This window comes from Melospiza georgiana, chromosome 6 (assembly GCF_028018845.1).
Source record: "Melospiza georgiana isolate bMelGeo1 chromosome 6, bMelGeo1.pri, whole genome shotgun sequence".
Taxonomy (NCBI): domain Eukaryota; kingdom Metazoa; phylum Chordata; class Aves; order Passeriformes; family Passerellidae; genus Melospiza; species Melospiza georgiana.
Genome location: NC_080435.1, coordinates 61,048,377 through 61,070,565, shown reverse-complemented (window position 1 = coordinate 61,070,565; position 22,189 = coordinate 61,048,377). Strand labels below are relative to the sequence as shown.

Genomic DNA, 22,189 nt, shown 5'->3' with positions numbered 1-22,189 from the left:
CCAAAACCAGACTTGGAAGCAGAGCAGAGGCTTGTTTGCCTCCAGACAGCATTCCTGTGGCTGTGTAGCTCATAGTCCTCAAATAACAAAGCTCTGTGAGCTGCATGTGACCCATTGTATCCCCACAGCTTTCCTGAAAAAATAAAAAAAGAGGAGAAGAGAAGAGAGGACTGCCCGTTCTGTGCACTCCGATCGTGCCGTTTCTGGTTCCTGCAGAAACAAACACACAGTTTGCTGCATTTTTATGGGGCTGCCTCCTTCCCCATCCAGGCTGGCTGCTCCTGCTGCCAAGTCCTGAACTGCAGCCACGTCTCCCTGAGTGCCTGCAGGCTCTTGTGGCTGGGTGTCCCCCCTGCTCCTGCTCAGCTGCTCCCTTCTTTATCCATCCAGGAGGATCCAGACCCGCTGGAATGTGAGGAACCCATGGCAGATCCCCAGTTTATCTCCCCCACTGTCAACAATTTCTTTCCTTTCTGTTTATGCTCCCATTTCTTTTCTTTCCATCTATCTTCATGCTGAAGGGAAAATGCCCTTTGGCTTTATCCTAGCTCTTGGTTTCTCCAGGGGAAGATATGGACATTTGGTTCTCCATGGATCCCAGTCTGTCTGTCTGTCTGTCCCTTGCCATGTCCCTGCCCAAGGACAGGGGCTGGAATTAAATAATCTTTGAGGGCCCTTCCAACCCCAATCATTCCAGGATTCTGTGATTCCTGGGGCACAGCTTGGGGAGCACCAGGAGGCAGGTGTGGATAGAGCCAGGAGTTTCTGCTGGGAGTGTATCCAAGGTGTCCTGTGTGTAAATATTGCAGAGTGAGTTGTTTTCCTTCTAAATTTCCTGACAGCCGTGCCATGACTTTGCAATTAGCTGCTGGTAATTGCTGATTAAAGAGTAGCTCTGCAGGCAGGTGGTTCACCCATCCGTGGAGAGCACTGGGAAATTTGACTTTCCAGGGACCAGGAAATCACCTTGGATGTCCTTGCACCTCCTGGTTGCCTCTCTTCCCTGTGGGAATGGGGAAAGCTCCACCACACAGAGCATGTTCTGTCTGTCCTGGGGTGGCTCCTTCTCCCCAGCCCTCTCCCAGGATTGCATCTCTGCTGGCAGGGGAGCTCTGGGACCATCACTGTCCCCAAAACTGAGGCATGATCCAGTCAAGCTGATGCAGAGCTGCTTCTGCAAAGGCTGGAGAAGGGTTTCCTGCAGGGTTCAATGTCTGTGTGAGGTTGAATCTCTTCTGGAAGCATCCCTGTGGGTTTTGCCTTTGGCATGGATGTGTGCCAAAGGCAGGTGTCCCATGGGGATGTGGGATCAGGGAGACTTTTAATGTGCTGTCACTAGAATGGTGTGATTTTGTGTTAAAATGATGATGAAATTTGAGCCTGTGCTGGAAATTGGGCTTTTTGCTGAGAGGTTTTCATTTATTTTAGACAGAAATCAGTTTAAGAGGGTGCTGGTAGCAGACTTTGGGACTGTTGCATGTCAGAACTTTTGGAAAACTCTGAATTTCAGCCCATCTGTGCTCAGTCATTGCTTTTCCCCATGTTTGGTGTGGGGTTGATCTCCTGTGCAGCACTTGAGGAATTTCACTGACACGTGAAATTTGTGTGTGTCTGGGATTTGGGGAGCGTGAGCAGGATGCAGCATGCTGGCATTGTTTGCATCCTCTTTGCTTGGATGCAGGGTGGGTTTGGGATCAGCCTGGGCAGCTGGACACTTCTGGCAGGTGTATGGATTGCCTTGGGAACCAAACCAAGGTCTCTCCTGCCCTGTCCCTTCCAGTGATGAGGCTTTGGTTCAGGAAGGGGTCATGGACAATCCTTGGCTTGCAGGTGGGGCTCAACACTGTGGGACTTCCTGCACCCACACCATGAGGTGGATGTCCCAGCAGTGGGAATGAGCTGCCCAGTGTCTCACTGGTAGGGAAGGGGACAAGGACTGTGGACAAGGCATTGCTGGGAGCAGAGCCCATCAGCTGGGAAGGCTGTGGCAGAGCTCCTGTGGGGTTGTGGGTGTTGAATAAAGCAGGTCTTAATTTGACAAAGCATTTCAGACTAAAAACCTCGTCACAGACCCCCAAACCTGCAAACCCTGCACAGCTGCTTGTTGTCACATTGCCTGCTCCATGGAGGACACCTCATCATGGAGTCCATGGGGTTTTCAATGTCACAGTATTTTTGGGGTATTTTGGGGTATATACCCTCCAGCTGGGCATAGAGGTGCTACACTGCAGGAAACAACTGGGAAAGAAGAAGTCATTTCAGTCAGTGCATTTCAGATCCCAGCTCACCCTTTGAAGCAGGGCCATCTTTGATGGCACATCATTTTTCCATCCCAAACCCGTCTCTCTCATTCTGTTTAAGCAGCCAGTTCCATTTTCAGCACATGCCACCATCCCTCAGGCCATAAATCAGTGTCTGCCATGCACAAACAGCCTTTTGCTTGTCCTGAGCTCAACCACTGCACGAGCTGCAGCACTTCCCATGTTCCTGGGAGAAGAGCAGTGAGGAGCTTGGTGTGCAGTTCCCCATGGGCCAGTTCCCAGTGGCTGTCCCACAGAAACACAACTTGTGAGGACGTTGGGTTGTTGTTGTTCCTTTCCTCATCCAGAGGCTGGTTCCTTGTCCCATCCACCCCCTGTATCCTCCCAAAGATCCATGAGGCTCAGTGAGGTGTCCCTTGGGATGCCCCTCATGTTGGTGCTGGTGCTGTTGCTCGTGACTGTGCCGTTCCATGAACTCATTGGAGCTCTCCTGTTGTTCCCTTGTGCTGCAGATGTCCCGGCCTGGCTGAAGAGCCTCAGGCTGCACAAGTACGCCGCCCTCTTCTCCCAGATGACCTACGAGGAGATGATGGCCCTCACCGAGTGCCAGCTCGAGGCACAAGTATGTCCCACCTCACCTGGGGGGTGACACCTTCCAAAGCCCCTTCGTGTGACTTCCCATGGTTGGAAGAAAAAGGGAAATTGGGTCTTGGGAAGTGAAAAAATCTCGCGTTGTACCTGAAATAAACCTTGTCCCTGTGTTCTTGCTGGAGTCCCAGCATGGAAGTCCCATCACTGGGAGCTGTGTTTGGGGTTTGTTTTTTTCCCAGCTGGGATTAAGTTCAGGAGTTTCAGGGGTGCAGCCTGTGGTAGCCAACTCCCTTAAAGGCAGTGGGGCTTTGATGGCTGCCTGCCTTTGAAAATGTCATAGAATCATAGAATATTGCTGGTTGGGGTTGGAAGTGGCCTTAAAGATTATCTGCTTCCAACCCCCACTGCTCTCAGGTTCACCTCTGCGTTATCTTTGGGGTAAAGAGGAATCGGAGCACCATTGCTCTCCATGTGTGAGGTGCACCAGGGAGGGACAGACCAGCTGGAAATCTCCATCCTCAGCAAGTCTCTGGGTGGTTTTCTATGTCCTCCACAAATCTCTGCACTCAAAAATGTAATTAATTTCTAGCAGCCCTTTCTGTATAGGAGAGGAAGGGTTTGGGTTGGGCCAGCTGCCCTGTGGAAGTGTTAATATCAAATTTTATCCTGGTTTTGCAGAACGTTACCAAAGGCGCAAGACACAAAATTGTCATCAGTATCCAAAAGCTAAAAGAGAGACAAAACCTGCTCAAATCTCTAGAAGGGGTAAGTAATCACAAGCATCTTTGTATTTCTTGTGTTTTCAAGAAGCAGGAATTAATTCTGTAGTGAAGTACTCTTTGCTCACACATATTGTGGGGATCTGATGCAATTTGTTTCACAGAGTTCCAGAATGGTTTGTGTGACCGTGTTTGCAGGGGTCTGAGGATCAGGGAAGAGATGAGGATCTGACTCCATGTTTCAGAAGGCTTGGTTTATTATTTTATGATATATATTGTATTAAAACCATACTAAAAGAATAGAAGAAAGGATTTCATCAGAAGGCTGGCTAAGAATAGAAAAGAAAGAATGATAACAAAGGCTTGTGGCTGGGACAGAGTCTGAGCCAGCTGACTGTGATTGGCCATTAATTAGAAACAACCACATGAGACCAATCCCAGATGCACCTGTTGCATTCCACAGCAGCAGATAATCATTGCTTACATTCTGTTCCTGAGGCCTCTAAGCTTCTCAGGAGGAAAAATCCTAAGGAAAGGATTTTCCATGAAAGATGTCTGTGGCAGGTTTGGGCTGGCAGGGACTCTAAAGTCCCAACCCTCTGCCATGGTAGGGAGACACCTTCCACTAGCCCACATTGCTCAAAGCTGTGTTTTGCAGAATGGATCCTAATGCATCTCCCACAGCTGGCATGGATACCCTGTAGCCCTGGCCAGCTCCAGGGTGCTCAGAAAGATTTGATCATTCCTGGAACATCATATGGCCACCCTGTCCTGGGATAAAACACCAAACACCCACATCAATGCCTGAACAACAGCTTGAATTTCCAAGGAGAATAAATAGAAACTTCTTTATCACATCAACAAAAGCTTAAACCCTGCAGGAAGGGCTTTTGGGGAAGTAGCAGCACCACAGCCTGGCTGGGAGCAGCTCACCCAAGCTCTCCCTATTTATTATCCCTGTATTATATTATACTTAATTGCACCATCTTCAGACAGCAACTTGCAGAGCCTCCCACTAGGGGCTTTTAAATACTTCTGTGGTGTGTTGCTATTTATTGGTGTTTTCCTTAGCTCACTGCTTCACTATTTATTTATAATATGGGCTTGTGCTCAGAGTATGGCAGGAGCTAATAAAGCCATATTTACCTCCGTTATTAATAATAACTATTAAATCCAAGAGCTGGATGGAGCTGGCTGCAGCCCTGTGTTTTCCAGGCTATTGCACAGCCTCTCCCTCCACTCCTACACTGGGATTTGGGAATCTGGTGTTGATTGAGTGGTGCTGTGCAGGAGCTGGAGCCCAGGCACGCTGTGAAATACAGGAGGGAAGGGGCAGGGGCTGGTTTGGAGCCCTCTGGGGTGGGTTTGGGCTGTGGCACTGTGACCCTGTCCTGCTCTGCTGGGGCTCAGAGCTGCCTGTGAGCTGCTTTCCCTGGGAGGAAACATCTCTGCTTTTCCATCAGGCTTCCCATCCAGTTTTTGCTAAACAAGAGCATGTGTGGGACTTGATGTTTTTGGGTAGTGTCTGGCTGCTAAATACTGCTGCTTTCTTGGAAAGAGCTGCTCCACCCCTCTATTAGTTAACAGGGCAGGATTTTCTCCCAGAAAAATAGTGCCCAGCAGACTGACACCAGATCTTTGTGGGAAATGGAGCCGAGACGTCCAAGAGTGAGCTGGGAATGCAGCAGGAATTAGAGTCAACAACTGTTTCAGGGCTTGCAGACATCCCATGATGTGCCCACTTAGTGTCCCTTCCTTCATTCAGCACATCAGGATTCACTGCAAAAGCTGCCTCTTTCCAAGCAGTGTCCCATGAGCCAGACTCTGCAGGAGCCTGCAGGGAGCTCTTCTGCTCCAGGCCACATTAAAAACAAAATGTAGTTATTTCCCATCAGTGGGACAAGGATCTGACCATAGAAGTGAAGTTCTTGATCCACACCAGGAGCAAAGCTGGGGTGCACCCAAATTCTCTGAATGGAGAATGGTGGATCTGTCCCAGGATCTCTGAATGGTTTTTCTGTGGGAGTTTCAGTTCTCTTCTGTGTCTGACCACAAATCACCTGCTGCCCTTGAAACCCTCCCTGTGCTCTCTGCATCCACTGCCCAGCCCATCCCAGAGTGGACAGGGATGTTCCCACAGCTGCCACAGGACAGGCTCCTGCATCCCAGCATGGTCCTGGGCTCTGGGGTGATCCCAGAGCATGAGGATGCCATGGCAGGTTTAGGGGCACAGCTGTTAATGGGAGCCAGGCTTGAAGGTGGTGCTGGAAGCAGGAAACAAGCCCATGTTAATGTAATTCCAATGAAATAGAGCTGAAATGTTGGGATTGTAGGATTCCTGGGGAACCAACAAATATATTTTTGCCATCTGCTTTGTCAGAACCACATCTGATTCCTTCCAAGGCTCACTGGCACAATGGGACTGATCTCCAAGGGCTCCTTTTCCTTAGGAAAAGCCAAAGCCTCCTTTTACTATCAGCTCAGCTCTGAGTGATGTGATATATTTTTAAAATACGCAAAATACTTGATCTTTTAAAATATATTTTTGCTGCTCTGGGCATCAAAATCTCCCGGGCTCAGTCACTTCCATGGACTTGGCATTTCCCTGGTGGAAATGTGGAAACATTGATGTTGGGTTTGGGTCCCAGTGGTTGATGGGGGCACATTTATCTCTGAGGGTTCGGGTCTGAGCACACATACATGGATAATCAGACACTGCAGCATTCCCCTGATAAAAGAAAAGACTTGATGAATGAAACGTTGTTGTATTCATATTGTGGTATAACTATATTTCTAGAGCCTCATACCTTCTTTTCTTGGCTGCATGTTCTTTATCACGTCAGGGCCACCAGATGTTGTCTTCATATTGTTGTATAATTATATTTCCAGAGTCTCATACCTTCTGGGTGGTTTTCTCATGGCAGATCTTCGCAGCAGTGGTGTTGCTGCTTCTCAGTCAGGGCTCCTCTCCAAGGCTCTCCCTGACCACCCCACCCCCTTTTATCTCAGTTACCTCCACAGGCTACAGCTGCTGCCCAATCAAGGACATCACAGCTGCAGCCCATTTACAATAACTAGAATCAGGGCAGGGTCACTAATACAATACAGAGATCTTTCACTGCCATACATATATTTACAATACATATATTTACTCAGGCCCCTACACATATATGTACTCAGGCCCCTACAAAACGTGGCTGTTGGCTGTAGAATAGACAGGAGCAAAGCTGGGAATTCTCAGGGGGCCACGGGAGGGCTGCTGTTATCCCTGCAAAGCCAAACCTCCCCTCTCCCTTCCACCCACAGGACATCCTGGAGGGCGGCAACTTGCGCGTGCCGCTGCAGGAGCTGCACCAAATGATCCTCACCCCCATCAAAGCCTACTCCTCGCAGAGCTCCAGCACGGAGGAGCACGGCCGGGAGCTGGACTCGCACCACGGGCACCCGCCCTCGCTGCTGGGCTCGGACAGGGACGGCCAGGGCTCGGAGTGCAAGGACCCGGCGGCCGCCGGCATGCAGCAGCACCATCTGCCGGGCTGCGAGGGCGAGTCGGGAGGGGCCCCTTTGCCCGAGGGCGACCTGCCCGGGCAGTTCACACGAGTGATGGGCAAAGGTGAGCAGCTGCCTTTTCGCCTCGGACTCGTCGCCAGGGAGGAGTTTCCCTGGGATTTTCCCTCCCCACCTTTCCCTGAGCTCTTGCAGGTCCCAGTCTCATCACTAGGAAGGAGTTTCCCTGAGCTTTTCCCTCCCCATCTTTCCCTGAGCTCCTGCAGGTGCCAGTTTCATCACCAGGGAGGAGTTTCCCTGAGTTTTCCTCTCCCCGCCTTTCCCTGAGCTGCAAGTCCCAGTCACATTACTAGGAAGGAGCTTCCCTGAGCTTTTTCCTTCCCTGCCTTTCCCTGAGCTCCTGCAGGTCCCAGTCACATCACGGGAGAGGAGTTTCCCTGAGCTTTTCCCTCCCCATCTTTCCCTGAGCTCCTGCAGGTGCCAGTCACATCACTGGAGAGGAGTTTCCCTGAGCTTTTCCCTTCCCACCTTTCCCTGAGCTCCTGCAGTTCCCAGTCTCATCACCAGGGAGGAGTTTCCCTGAGCTTTTCCCCTTCCCACCTTTCCCTGAGCTCCTGCAGGTGCCAGTCTGAGGGGTGATGGTTTTTTGAGGTCCTGTCATGCTGGGTTAGAGGTAAGATAGGGCAGGCGGGCTGGGATTTTGGGCAGGGGCAGCAATGGCCCAAGCTGCCTGCCTGAGGTCCAGGGTGGATGGCATGCATTCCAAACTCCAGGTTCAAGGTGGAGCATCCTCTTGCAGCCTCTCCCTGCCCCAGGTCAGAGGCAGAAATCACAGCTTTTCCCGAGGTCAGGAGTGGAAGATCTCCTCTCTCTTCCCATCCAGAGCCCTGGGGTCATCCCACTGATCCAGAGGTGTTTTGAGCAGCATCCCTTGGACTTGCTCTGCTTGGAGTAGGATAGCAGTGGTGCATGGCTGGACATGAGCCATTTGGAGTGCAAATCAGTGGATCCAAGCCCCTTTTTATGCCCCAGTTTGGATGCAGGACATCCAGAATACTCCGCTGCCATTCCCTGTCAAGTGCAGGGTGTGCAGCCTTGCATCAGGGATATCACACTGGGAGGTAACAGGGGCAAGCTGAGGTGGGGAGTGACCTCCTGTGCAATATTCAGGGCTCTTGGAGCAAATCTGTGTGAGCTTGGATGTGCCCTAACCTTGCTGGTGGCACCTGAGGTGTCAGTGCTGGCTGCAGGGAGGGAGATCTCCCTGGGGAAGAGAAAAAGGGGGGGTCTCATCTGCAGGAGACTGGGAACAGGAAAAACCTCATTGGGGTGCCACAAAAAAATATCAGCCTTGTCTGTGTTTCTAAACTTTTTTGCCAAAAAATAGCTGAGATTTTTTTTCCACACAGGAACCTGGTGCAGAATCTGTCCCCAGCTGGTTCCCTGCAGAAACAGCCACATGTGGGGCTCCGGCCCCATTTTATTTCTGTGACAAATGTCAGAGTGTGGCACAAGCCCTGCCAAGATGTTGTGTCCTCCTGGACCCCCAGGCATCCCTGCCCAGGGGTTTACAACAGGAGAAACTCATGAGCTCATTCCCACTTCCTTCAATGGCATTCATTCCAAAAGAGGTTAAAATTCTTCAGGGAAGGTGGGAATTTACCACTCTGCAGTGGGGGCAGATTTTGGCCGTGGGAGAAGGAGCTCTCTTGCCTATGAATAGGGATTAATCCTGTGCCCCTGAGTTGCTTAGGTCTAATTTTGGGGACTCCAATGGTGCTACTCTGGATTTACACCATCATAACAGAGAACAAAATCTGGCCCTAAATATAGGACGGCACGGCAGGAATTGGGGAAGGGCGTTTTTTCTCACTGATGCAAAACCTGCTTGTGGTTACAAGGGAAACAGGATGTCCAAGGTGGTTGTGGGACCCCTCCTGGGCCCCATCCTGGTGTCCCCATCCCCATTTCCCTTCTCTTGTTCTTTTTTTTTTCCAGTCTGCACGCAACTTTTAGTTTCCCGACCCGATGAAGAGAATATAAGTTCCTATTTACAGCTCATAGACAAATGTCTAATCCACGAGGTGAGTCGTGTCACATCATCTAAAACTGTTGTTCTCATCACTTGGAAACTGTTTCCAAAGTGTCTGTTTATGTAAACCTTTGGGTTTCTAACACAAATATTTTTGGGGGGTATTAATAGTAATTGTGACAGAGCAGCCTTGGAGCAGGCGGTAGCTCCAATGTGGTGCATGGAAATGTTGCTTCCCCCCCACACTGCTTTAATGGCCAAGGCCTGGAGCTGGGAAATTCATCTGGCTCGTGACAGTCCCATCAGCAGCTGGATGAAAGCAAGAATCAGTCCCATCAGCAGCTGGATGAAGGCAGGAGCTGGGATGAACACGCAGGCAGTTCCCGTCAGACAGACTCGGCGTTGCCTCCTCCCGTTTGGCACCGTGTGCTCTTGGGATTTTGCAACAGGGATTTTCCATCTGTTCCTGCTCCCAGAGGATCTGCCTTGGCTGGGTGATGGCTTGGGATGGCCCAGGCTGTGCCACAGGGCTCTGGCACGCTCCTGCCTGGTGGCAGGGAGGGATGGTCAGTGTCCCTGGTGTCCTGCAGTGTCTCCTCCCTGGAAGAAGCTGCTTCCATCACCTGCCTGTATGGGAACAGAAGTGGTGGAAGCTGAGGAGCAGAGAGCAAAGCCAGGAGGACATGGAACTTTTCCTCAAGTGCCTGCACTTCTCCCAGCAGAGCCACCCACGTCCCAGGACCACCCTCTGCGCTGGCTCCGGCGTAATCAGCACCAGGAGAGAGCATCTCCTCCTGAGTGGCTCAGAGCAATCAAGTCAGGCACTAATTAGCCTCCAGATTGTCCTCTGGAGACTTCTGCTGCTCTCCAGCAGAGACCTAGGGTGTCTGAAGTTAGCAGTGGTGGCACGTGGGTGTCCCTGTCACCCACGCCTCCTGCCTGGAGCTCTGGGAGCAGCTCTGTCACTGTCACTGCCACTGCCAGGGTGACCTTTGCAGGGAGCCTGGGTGGGTGACAGGCTCACCCTGGGTGACCTCCCCAGAGCCAGCATCACAGCCAAGCTCTGCCCAGCCCTGAGAAGGAGGATAGTATGCAGGATGCCACAGGGCAGCTCAGCTTTCCAAACCCCAGCTTTGCTCACCCTGGCAGCATTTCTAGAGCCACATCCAGGTGACAAGGGTCACCACCCGTCAGGACCCACCATCAGAGCCTCGCTCTGCCAAAAGGAGTTGGCAGCCTTGAGGCAGAGCTGGGCTGTCACTCTGGGACACAGGGAATGCTGCCAGAGCATTTTCTCCACCTGAGATGAGTAAATCCTGAGGAAAGACCAGTGTTTCCCCCTGGACTTTCTGATGGGGCTCAACTCACCTTGTCACCATCTCCAGCTGCTTTCCTTTACCCACACCCCCACATGCACATCCCTGCTGGCTTTGCCCACAAGCATATTCATCCATTTCCTCTTTTTCTCTGTTTTTTTTTTTTTGGTTTTTTTTTGGGCAGGCGTTTACAGAGATTCAGAAGAAGAGGCTGCTGTCATGGAAACAGCAGGTGCAGAAACTCTTTCGGTCTTTCCCTCGGAAATCCCTCCTGGAGCTGTCGGGCTATCGGCAGCAGAGGAGGTACGTGGGAACACGAGCCACAAGTGTGACCATGAGCCAGCAGTGTGCCTTGGTGGCCAAGAAAGCCAGTGGAACCTGGCCTGGATCAGGAATGGTGTGGCCAGCAGGAGCAGGGAGGTCATTCTGCCCCTGAGTGCTGTGTCCAGTTCTGGCCCCTCAGTTTGGGAAGGATGTTGAGATGCTTGAGCACATCCAGAGGAGGCAACGAGGCTGGAGAGGGGCTTGGAATACAAGCCCTTTGAAGGAGCTGGGGCTGTTTATCCTGGAGAAGAGAAGGCTCAGAGGTGCCCTCATTGCTCTCCACACCTTCCTGAAGGGAGGCTGCAGGCAGGTGGGGTCGGTCTCTGACAGAACCAGAGGACACAGCCTCCAGCTATGGCAGGGAAGGCAGAGGTTGGATATTAGGAAGAAATATATATTATATAATTATATATTAATATAATTATACTATAATATACCATAATATACCATAATATACTATAATATACTATAATATACCATAATATAATATAATATAATATAATATAATATAATAATATAATATAATATAATATAATATAATATAATATAATATAATATAATATAATATAATATAATATCCTCCAGGAGGATTACATGGAGCTCCACAGCAGCTCTCCCCTCCTCAGCTGCAGCTCCCTGAGCTTTTTCAGCTCCTGTTTAGCAACATTTACAACCAACCCGCGCATTGTCGGGATTTTTCATTTCAGTTCCTATTTAATTTATATTTCCCTTTTAATTTTGATCGTTCACAAACTCAGTAAGGAGGGGATTTAAGCTTTGACATAACTCCTGAAGCCCCAAACTGTTCGTGTTTTAGGAAAAAAAAATTCACCAAAAGAATAATAAAGTACTGGAATGCTCTGCAGAGCCAGAGGTGCAGTCAGAGAGCCAGGCAGGGCTGTGTTGGGAGCACCATCTTTGCTCACTTCCAAGGTGATGCTGCATTTCAGGTGATCCTAGAAATCACAAGCTTGTGCCAAGAAAAAAGATTTTTAAATCACTTCTAACAACATCACCACTTTGTTTCATTTTTCAGTTTTTTATTCCCAAAAATACAAGTGTTTTGGAGATAACTGGGAGTACAGGAACTTCCAGGATGAGATTTCAGCTCCTTTAGCTCAGCCCTTCTTAATAAAACTTGGATTTATTAGGTCATTCTAACCTAAATTTTACAGAACTTGAGAAGTCTCAGAGGTGACCATATTTGTAAAAACAAACCTCCTAGAAGGGGAGAAAGCAAATGCAACAGCAAAAGCTAAACTTAAATTAGACACTGGGGAATTCACTCATGAGAATTCTCCAAGAAATCAAGTTCCTGGGGCATTACCTGGGTTATTTTAGATTGTATTTAAGAACAGACCCATTTTGCAGGAGTAAAATAAGCTTTAAAGGAAAGCAGTGTGGATCTGAGAACTGCAGAAGGGAAGAAGAGAGGATGCTGCACACCCAGAGTGCTCCTTCCCACTGCCTGTGCAGGGAGCAGGGACCACCTCGGTGGGCTGGGAGGGTCAGGGCCCCCTTGGGGGCTCAGTGTCTCACCCTCAGTGGGGTGGGAGGGTCAGGATTCCCTCTAAGGGCTCAGTGTCTCACCCCTGATGGGATGGGAGGATTAGGACTCTCTGCCAGTGCTCGGTGTCTCACCTTCAGTGGGGTGGGAGGGTTAGAACCCCCTTGGAGGGCTCAGTGTCCCACACCTGATGGGATGGGAGGGTCAGAACCCTCTCCCAGAGGGGCTCAGTGTCTCACCTTGGTAGGGTGGGAGGATCAGGACCCCCTTGGAGAGGTCAGTGTCCCTGGTGGTTTGGGATGGTCAGGGCTCAGTGTGTCACCCTGTGGGATGGCAGGGTCAGGGCTCAGTGTGTCACCCTCAGTGGGATGGCAGGGGCAGGGCTCAGTGTGTCACTCTCAGTGGGATGGCAGGGTCAGGGCTCAGTGTCTCACCCTGTGGGATGGCAGGGTCAGGGCTCAGTGTGTCACCCCTGGTGGGATGGCAGGGTCAGGGCTCAGTGTGTCACCCTGTGGGATGGCAGGGTCAGGGCTCAGTGTGTCACCCTCAGTGGGATGGCAGGGGCAGGGCTCAGTGTGTCACTCTCAGTGGGATGGCAGGGTCAGGGCTCAGTGTCTCACCCTGTGGGATGGCAGGGTCAGGGCTCAGTGTGTCACCCTGTGGGATGGCAGGGTCAGGGCTCAGTGTCTCACCCTGTGGGATGGCAGGGTCAGGGCTCAGTGTGTCACCCTCAGTGGGATGGCAGGGTCAGGGCTCAGTGTCTCACCCTCAGTGGGATGGCAGGGTCAGGGCTCAGTGTGTCACCCCCGGTGGGATGGCAGGGTCAGGGCTCAGTGTGTCACCCTCAGTGGTTTGGGATGGTCAGGGCTCAGTGTGTCACCCCCGTCTCTCTCTCTCTGTCTCTCCCCAGCCGAGGCTTTGGCCAGTCCAACTCGCTGCCGAGCGCCGGCTCCGCGGGGGCGGGTCTGGCCCGCAGGAACCCCCGGCAGTTCCAGATCCCCTCCCGCAACCTCCCCACGGCCCGGCTGGGGCTGCTGGGCCCCTCGGGGCTGCTGGGCACCCCCCAGCGCAGCCCTGCTGCCAGCCCTGCCATCCTCAAGCAGGGCAGACAGGTTGGTCGGCGTTCCTGGCGTTTCTGGCTCTTCCATCCCTGTCCCACGAGCTTCGTTTGTTTTTCCTTCTCTCACTTGTCCAGATCATCCCCAGGTTTATCCCCACTCTTCCAGCGGTTTGCAGGCATTTGGGATGGGCTCCCCTCTGTGCAGTGGGATGTGGAGGTGGGAGCAACAGAAGCTGAGTCCTCAAAGTGCCTTATAAAATAGGGAGAGGGGATTTTGGCAAGAGCAGATAATGGTAGGAGAAAGGGGAGGGTTCTAAATTGGCAGAGGGGAGATTCTGATTCAATACTGGGAAGGAATTCTTCCCTGTGAGGGTGGGGAGACCCTAGCACAGGGTGCCCAGAGAAGCTGTGGCTGCCCCTGGATCCCTGGCCGTGCCCAAGGCCAGGCTGGACAGGGCTTGGAGCAGCCTGGGACAGTGGAAGGTTTCCCTGCCCATGGTAAGGGGTTGTAAGGAGATTATCTGTAAGGTCCCTTCCAGCCCAAAGCATGCTGTGATCCTACAAGCCCAAAGTGGCTGTAAACCCACAGCACAGAGGGCTTTGCTTTGCATCCCATGCCTGTGTTTGCTCCCCACAGAACCTGTGGTTTGCCAACCCTGGGGGCAGTAACAGCATGCCCAGCCGCAGCCACAGCTCGGTGCAGAGGACGCGCTCGCTGCCGGTCCACACGTCCCCGCAGACCATGCTGATGTTTCAGCAGCCAGGTAGGCACCAGGGGGGCTTTTCCACTCACCCACAGCCAGGTGAGATGAGAGGAGCTGTGCTGGTGTGTCTCCCCATGGGCACATGGCACTCCCACTGGGGTATCTCTGAATTCCTGGGATAACCACACACCCCACTGGAGGGATTTCTGACCCTGTATGTGCCACGTTGACTCTGTGTTACAGTGCTGGTGCCTTGCCTTGCTCGTTTCTGAGGGGCTGCTGTCAGGAGGGAAGGTGGTGGTGGCTGATCCATCACTTTTTCCTGATGGATGGCCCCAGCCCCGCTGCGGAAGCGCTGCCTCCATGCACTCAGGGGAAATTCCTTCCACAGTGCGTGTGAAGGGAAATGCTGCTGTGTCAGTGCTTCCTTCCCCAGCACTGCCAAAGTGCTCCTGTGTATGGGAGCATCCTCTGATTCAGAGAGGATCCCTCTGACCTTGGACCCTGGACCTGGAGCATCCTGGCCCTGAGGAAGCCTCTTTGTGTATCCCTTCCTTAGCTTTGAGCCTTTTCCTCCCAACGCCCCATCACCATTTACACCTCAGGACAGGGAATCCATCCCCCAGTGAGCTCTCCCTCATCCCTGCACTCCTGCTGCTCTGGGCTGGCAGCCAGTGGTGTTAAACTGCAGCATTTGGGCAGCAAATGTTCCCTTCAGCAGGAGCAGCAGCTGTTCCCAGGTATTGATTAAACACTGGGACAAGGGCACATTTCTCAGGCGCTGGAGGAGAATGAATGGGTTTCTCTTCGTGTCAGCCTGCGGTGCATGAGGGCGTAGGAGGATCTGGGAGCCAAAGACGTGGATAAAGTCGCAAGGAAAATAAGCAATGATGTGATGCTGGGCTCACAAACCACTGTTTGCCAGGCTGTGGGGGGACCTCAACCCTCCTGGATCTCGTCCCGTGTTCCTGTGAGCCAGTGGAAAGCAGGAGATGCCTTCCAGCACAGTAGCACAAGCTGTATTTGCAGGTTTTGCTGCAGGGTGGGGAAAGTTTGCTGCTGTTTAGATGAGGACAGGGGTGTTGGAACGCTCCAGACTTCATGTGTGTGTCCCTTTTTTGTGCTCACCCCCTCGGGGATGTGGCAGTGATGATGTGGGTGGCTGAGTGGGGGCCAAGCTGGTCCCAGAGAAGCCAGACAGTGGCTGTGCTGGTCTGTGCTGCCATCCCATGTCCAAGCATGGACAGCATCCATCCCCAGGAGGTGACCAGGGCTGCCCCTCCCTGGGTGGGGTTTGCTCATGCTCCAGCTGCCTCTTACATCTCTTATCAGCACCTGAACCCCCTCAGATTCATCCTTTATGGACAACAGGGGGTGATGACTGCTTCTGTGAGTGTCTCTTGCTGAAGATGATTTTTCTGGCAGTCCTGTCAGACCCTCCTGGGGCATTTTTCTGATGGATTTTCCCACCAGAGCAGGCAGGCAGGGTCCCTGCCAGATCCCTGACCAGGATCTCTTATTCCCTTTGTCCCTGCAGAGTTCCAGGTGCCGGTGACTGAACCTGACATCAACAACAGGCTGGAGTCCCTGTGCCTGAGCATGACGGAGCACGCACTCAGCGGTGAGCATTCCCTCCTCCTGGGGCTCTTCCAGCACGTCCACGCCTCCTCTGCTGAGCCCCCCAGCCCCTGCCCAGTGCCCCCCAAAAGCTGGGACAGGCTGTGGCTGTGACAGCAGCCGGGGCTGGACGCAGGGATGCTCCCGGGGCTGCTCCCGTGGGAGCCGTGGCTTCTCTCGGCGCGGCGGCCGGGGCAGGGGGCGAAGCCGAACGCAGGGATCGCACCAGCACCAGTGGAGTCTGTGCTAATTAGCCACTCTTCAGCTTGCTAATGATAATTAGTGTTAGCTCGCTACTCTCGTTAGCTCTCGATGAAGCCCCTGCCGCCAGCGCGCTCGGATGGGTCACGGCTTTGGAGCGTTGTGCCCTCCTGCCACCGGATCCCTCCTCTGGCCAGGGTGAACCCCTGCCAGGCTGTGCCAGGGGCTGTGCCAGGGGCTGTGCCAGGGGCTGTGCCGGGGGCTGTGCCGGGCACCGTGCCCTGGTGCTGGCAGGCCTCACACAGCCGGGGGTGCCAGCGGATAACGGGCACGGGGAGGGAGGAGGAGCGGGGCAAAACCAAGCAGGGAAGATGGAGAGGCAGCAGCAGCAGCAGCAGCAGCAGCAGAGCAGTGGAGAGCCCGGTGCAGCACAGAGCCCCAGAAGCTCCCGGTGTCCAATGGAGCCCCAGGCACAAGGGATGGCCCCGGCGATGGGACGAGCGCGGCCGCCCGGAGTCCCCAGGGAGCAGCTCGGGTCTGCTGCGGAAATCCTGCCTGGACTGTGACCCGTGGCTGAGGACAGGAGCCCTCGCAGAGGACGAGTGCCACCAGGCTCCCTGCAGATGCAGCAGCCCTTCCTGGGGAGAGGAGCGGGAGAACAAGGACTGTGGGAAGCAGCAGGGCCCTGGCAGCATCCCTGGCTGGGAACACAAGGACACTTCTGTCACCCGAAGCGTTTCTGCGGCGCGTGCCCAGCCGAGGCTTAGCTGTCTTGTTCCTCTGCAGGGTACTGTTCCTCCAAGTTATTTTTTTCCAGGTCGCATTCCCCGAGCCTCTCCAAACCAGTTGTGCTATAAATAGCTCTTAAAAAAATAAACCTTTCGGGGGAGAAAAAAAAAAAAAAAAAAAGGCGTAACAAACAGTTTGTTTTTTAGTGTTGAGGAGGGAGGTGGCTGTGGTGCCCCAGGTGGTGACAGGGAATTCTCTGTTCCACAGCCACTCTGGGAGCTGCCTCCTGCCACTCTCCATGCTGGGGATGGGGTTTGGGCTGGGGGATGCGGGCTGGGATCAGGGCTGGAGGGTGGGAAGTGCTGTTGGGTGCTGATTTCTGCCCCTGGGGGTGGGCACAGGGGGCTGCTGGTACTGGGGTCAGTTTTTGGGGTGGGTCATGGACCCCTCGTTCCCGGGGTTGGGCAGTGGCTGGATGCATCCCTGCTGTCACAGGGAGCTGGGAACAGGGGCTCTGGGGACACAGAAAGGATGCCTGGGGCCTTTGTGTCCTTCCACAATCCTCAGATGGAGGAAAATTCTGCATCCTCTGCGGTGCAGCTGTTGCAGGGTTGGGTGAACCGTGGGCAAGGCAGCCCCTGGGACCAGCTCTGTCCCTGTCCCCTGGCTCCTGGTCAGGGACAATGAACTTGTCGTGCTGTAGGAGAGTCCCAGAGTGTCACCTGCCTTGTGACGAGTCCAGGCTGCCCAGAAACCCCCTCTGCTCCTGGGAAAGTGGTTGTGGGGCTGTGGCAGAAGGCCTGGACTGCTGTTGGGACAGCGACCTGGGGAAGCTGCTGTGGGGTGGGGACAGTTGGTGGCACAGAGGGACCAGCAGAGCACTGACACCCCAAAACCCTTCTGCACCCCTTGGGGAGATGGGAGGTGCTGAGGGTGGCCCCAACACCGCCTCGCTGTAGGGGCTGTGGGTTGGGGGTGCTTTGGGGGGGTCCATCCCCTAAATCCCCAGCTTGGGGGTTCCAGTGCTCACTGGGGCTGCTCCTAATTGTCCCTTCCCACTTGCAGATGGTGTCGACAGAACCTCCACGATCTAGAAGGCGTCGCCACGGGGACGCTGGGCGGGACAACAACTGCTGCGGGTCCAGCGGCGAGGTCGGGGCTTGAGGGAGCCTCAGCGATAGCTTGCATCCTTTCTCCTCTCTCCTCTCCTTTCTCCTCTCTCTATCTCTCTCCTGTTTTAATTTTGTGAATGTGTAGATTGTCCTTGTGAACATATCATTAGACTTGGAATTTGTGTTGTCATTTATTACATCCATGCTAAGGGTGGGGGGGGGGGAAACGATGGCAAAAAAAAATTTAAAAATCTCAGCGGCAGCGATGAAGCAGCACGGGGAGGTTGGGCTGGACATGGAGGAGGAGGAGAGTGCTGACAGTGGAGCGCTCACCGTGGGCAAACCCTGCTCCTGGACAGGATGCCAAGGAGCACGGAGCCCCACGTGGGGGTGTGTGACCAAAAACCCTTTGGGGAGGGTCCCTGTCCTGTCCTGCCAGGGCTTTGGGGCCGGCTGTCCCTTCTCTCGAGGTTCGCCGCTTTCGGGTGCGGGCTGACCCGGCCAGCCCAGATTGGAACAGAATTAATCAAATGACCCCAAAATTTCCTTTCAGTTCAGCCAAGAGATCTGCAGAGTGGAGGCAGCGTTGTGCTCAGGGCAGTGGAGGGTCAGGGGGTGCCTCTCCCTGCGCCCCAGTTGGATTGGGATGGGGATGGAGAGGGGACATCTTGCCCAGAGGAGGGTCCTGGGGCAGTCTGTGAATTTGGGAACACTGGCAGAGGTTCCTGCATCTGGCTCCACACATCTGGCCCAGCCTGCCCAAATCCAGCTGTAAGGGGCTTTTCCAGCATGGCCGATAAGAGATGAAGAGCCCCCATATAAAAGCCAAGTCACAAAGGGCACCAAAATGCAGCTTCACTGCCTTGTTTTCTTGGCATTACCCGTGGGGCTGGCAGGGGCTGGGCTGCCCCTCACCCACTGCTGCTTTTTATAACAAAAGCTAAATTTGGTGTTAAATTGGTAAATCTGACCCAGCACTGCTCTGACCTGCAGTGATGCTCCCCCCAGTCCCAGTGCTGCTCCGAGTCCTCCAATGGAATAATAACAAATATAAAATCAATTAATTGAGCTGATGGGCGGCAGCAATATTTCCAAAATGGGCTGTGAGGAGGACATGGGCAGCATTGTGTGCCAGGATCAGAGGGAGCAGGGCTCAGGGGGAGCCAGAGCATGGGCAGGGCTGGGAGACGTGTGAACCCTTTTGTCATGCAGCGTTTTTAAGTTGTTTTTCTAAAAAAAAAAAAAAAGAAATATATCTATCTATATATATTATATATATATATGTATACAAAAACCCAAGTGCCAAATGCAATGTTTTATGTTTGCTGTTCCTTGGTGTCCTGCTTCCCGGCAGACAGGAGGTTGAGGGGGGTGATGGGGAGGGTGGAGAAGGGAAAACCCGAAGGCCAGGGAGGTTGGGAAGGGGAGTGAGGAGGTGAAGGCGAAGCAGGGTGGGCGCTGGGGACCTGGGTCACCCCCGAGCACCCCCGGCTCGTGAGGTGTGAGCAGAGCCACCGTGGCAGGAGCCTCCCTCAGGGAGACTCCAGTGTATTTACAGAGCTGAAATTCTATTTATTCCTTCGCTGACTATGGACACGGAGGTTTTCTGATTGTTCAGAGAGATTATTTTGGATATTTTACCTATTAACTTGCTGTGGCTGGGAACCATGATAATGTCTGTTATTAACAACCACCAAATAATTCAATTGTTTTATCCTTTTGATGTTAAAAAAAAAAAAAGAAAAAATGCTTATTTTCCATTGACAGTCTAGAGGTTAATAACGACTTAGTTGTGTTTGCTGTTTCTTGTTTTGTTTTTTTTGAGTAAAAACAACAAAAAAGTGGCTTCAGTTGTGTTGGGGAAGTGCTGCCTGGCTCTGCCTGCCCGTGCTAAGTGCGGGTGGCAGAGCTCCAGGGAAAGAAGCTTAAAAGGGAGGGGGAAAAAAAAAAGCTTGAATCCTAAAAGAAATAAAAGTTATTTATAGAAAGAAAAAAGAAAAGAAAAGAGAAACTCCTCCGACAGTTGCATGAGTGAAGTCAAATATTCAGTAATAAAGCGGCAGTGCCTTTCTTTTTGTACCCCCGCTGCTGTCCCCTCCCTGTCCTGTTGGAGATGTCACCAACACGGGGCCCTGGGGGTCAGCTGGGCAAATCCCCCCCTGTGCTGCCCCCGGGACCCTCTCCTGGTGCTGATCCCCCGGCCAGCCCAGCACACACAAGTGCCCTTGGGCCCGGCGGAAGGGACACAACCCTGTCCCCTGGGTGGGGACACAACCCTGTCCCTGCAGTGTCCCCATCCCTGGAGACACAACCCTGTCCCTTGGGTGGGGACACAACCCTGTCCCTTCAGTGGGGACACAACCCTGTCCCTTCAGTGGGGACACAACCCTGTCCCTTCAGTGTCCCCATCCCCAGAGGCACAACCCTGTCCCTGCAGTGGGGACACAACCCTGTCCCTTGGGTGTCCCCATCCCTGGAGACACAACCCTGTCCCTTCAGTGTCCCCATCTCTGGGGATACAACCCTGTCCCTTCGGTGTCTCCATCCTTGGGGACACAACCCTACAACCATGTCCCTTCAGTGTCCCCATCCCCTGTCCCTTCAGTGTCCCCATCTCTGGGGACACAACCCTGTCCCTTCAGTGTCCCCATCCCCTGTCCCGTGTCCCCATGTCTGGGGATACAACCCTGTCCCTTGGGGTGTCCCCATCCCCAGAGATACAACCCTGTCCCTTCAGTGGGGACAATCCTGTCCCTTCAGTGTCCCCATCCCCAGGGACACAACCCTACAACCCTGTCCCTTCAGTGTCCCCATCCCCTGTCCCTTCAGTGTCCCCATCCCCTGTCCCTTCCGTGTCCCCATCCCCGGGGACACCCCGAGCTCGGCTGCGCTGGGGTTGAGCTCAGCTCAGCAAAACCCCCCCGAGGGGTTTAGGGTGGCGGCATCCAGCAGGAAAAAATCCCAAACTGTGGTGGAAGCTGGGTCAGCACTTAGGGAAGTGATTTCTGTTGTCACCTTTCTCCATGTCGGGTTTGGCTTTGGGAATGTGCCTGGTGGAAAGGGGGTGGCTCCCGCGGACGTCTATAATTTGCACACAGCGACAATAACACTAAAGTTGATTTTATACGAGTCATCAGAGTTTGCAAAGTGAGTTTTATTTTTTGTATTCCTTTATCTTTACTTAAAGGTGAATGTGTATTCCTCTGGGAGGAATAGGAAGAAAAAAAAAACAAAAAAGAAAAATACATTAAAAAAACCAGGAATGTTAATAATGTTAAACAGAATACTTCCTCCCTTATTAATATATATAACCCTGATGTATTTATGCCTATTGTAAGCTGACTTTAAAGAGCTTTGACCTCTCTTCTGTTGCATGCCGTTCCCGGGCAGCCTCTCCTTGTCCATGCATGCCTTTTGTCCTGGTTTTTCTGTACAAAGTTAGTGCACAAAAGAACTATTTTTGCCTAGTTAATGTTGCCGAGCAATGCCTATTTTTTAAATTTTAATTTCTTTTTTTGTTGTTTTTTTGGTCATATACGGCAATAGCATGTTTGTTACATGTAAAAGCTTCCAGATATAAAGAATTACTAATGTTTGGAGATGCCAGTCTTTGCAAGTGTACAGTTTTCCAATGTTGTTCCCAGTGAAACACCCTCGTGATTTCCACTTGCTCCCATGTATTTATTACTCATTTCCTCCCGTGTAACTAGGAACCATGGCTATATTTCATATCTGCTCTATATTGAAAGTGAAGGGAGATGATTAATACAAGGTTTTGTAACACTGGGGTGTGGCGCCTCCTTATTTATCCCCTTCTTGGCAGCTGGCTTTGGACTCCTTGAGGCAAAAAAAAGAAAAAATCTGAATTCAATAGATGTTCGTCCCGTGGGCAAGAGGGGAGGAGCCTCCACAGTTCCACAGGGGGGTTGGGATCCTCATTTAAAGCCTGAGGCAGAGCTTCCCAATCCCTGGCATTCCCCATGCAGCTGCTTTGCTGTCCCTTTGGGGACATCCTTGCCCCAGGAGCTGTTCAGATGCAGGATTTTCCTTGGAAATGGGGGCTGGAGCAGCTCAGAGGCTGTGGAGGCACTGGGGGCTTGGCCCAGAGCCTCAGTGTGTGTGTGTGGAGAATTTTGGGGTGGGAATTTAAGGCTGGGTTCTTTCTGGGCTTAAAACCTGCACATTTCAGGCCCTCCTGGGGCTGGATCAAGCAGAGGATGCTCAGAGCCAGTGCTGCCACTTCCCGTGGATACCCTGCTGTGGGAAGTGCCAAGGGCAGCACCTTCTGCCCCTGGTTTTTCCCATAATTTCTCAAACTGAGCCTCCGCATCTCCAGGCTGACCAAGGCCAGCCCTGCAGGCTCCTCTCTGCCCCATCAGCCTGGCCATTCCTGCATCCAGGTCCAGGGGTGCCCTCCAGAGACCTCCTGGATGTCCCAGCCCTGCTCATTGTCCCTCCACAGGCATCAGGGTGGCTCAGGTCCCCCATGAGGAGCAGAACTTGCAAACA

The 22,189-nt window shown here is 52.8% G+C and overlaps 1 protein-coding gene and 1 long non-coding RNA gene across 4 annotated transcripts in view; both read left to right on the top strand.

Moving 5' to 3' along the window:
* The window catches only part of SAMD4A (sterile alpha motif domain containing 4A), a 103,698-nt gene extending 84,249 nt beyond the window's left edge, over window positions 1–19,449 (top strand). For 2 of the 3 annotated variants that reach the window (XM_058026317.1, XM_058026316.1), the window contains 9 exons: window positions 2,774–2,883; window positions 3,531–3,617; window positions 6,878–7,184; window positions 9,077–9,162; window positions 10,611–10,729; window positions 13,168–13,369; window positions 13,955–14,081; window positions 15,559–15,642; window positions 17,634–19,449. In XM_058026317.1, the coding sequence (XP_057882300.1) occupies window positions 2,774–2,883; window positions 3,531–3,617; window positions 6,878–7,184; window positions 9,077–9,162; window positions 10,611–10,729; window positions 13,168–13,369; window positions 13,955–14,081; window positions 15,559–15,642; window positions 17,634–17,662 (1,151 nt within the window). In that variant the 3' untranslated portion in view covers window positions 17,663–19,449. Of the gene's footprint in view, window positions 1–2,773; window positions 2,884–3,530; window positions 3,618–6,877; window positions 7,185–9,076; window positions 9,163–10,610; window positions 10,730–13,167; window positions 13,370–13,954; window positions 14,082–15,558; window positions 16,627–17,633 lie in introns of all 3 variants that reach the window. The other variant, XR_009114579.1, reaches the window with a different exon arrangement.
* A 799-nt stretch (window positions 19,450–20,248) lies between these two features.
* Window positions 20,249–21,463, top strand: LOC131084679 (uncharacterized). The gene is made up of 2 exons (XR_009114580.1): window positions 20,249–20,336; window positions 20,418–21,463. It is a non-coding gene; the product is annotated as an uncharacterized LOC131084679 (long non-coding RNA).
* Window positions 21,464–22,189: the final 726 nt, after the last annotated feature.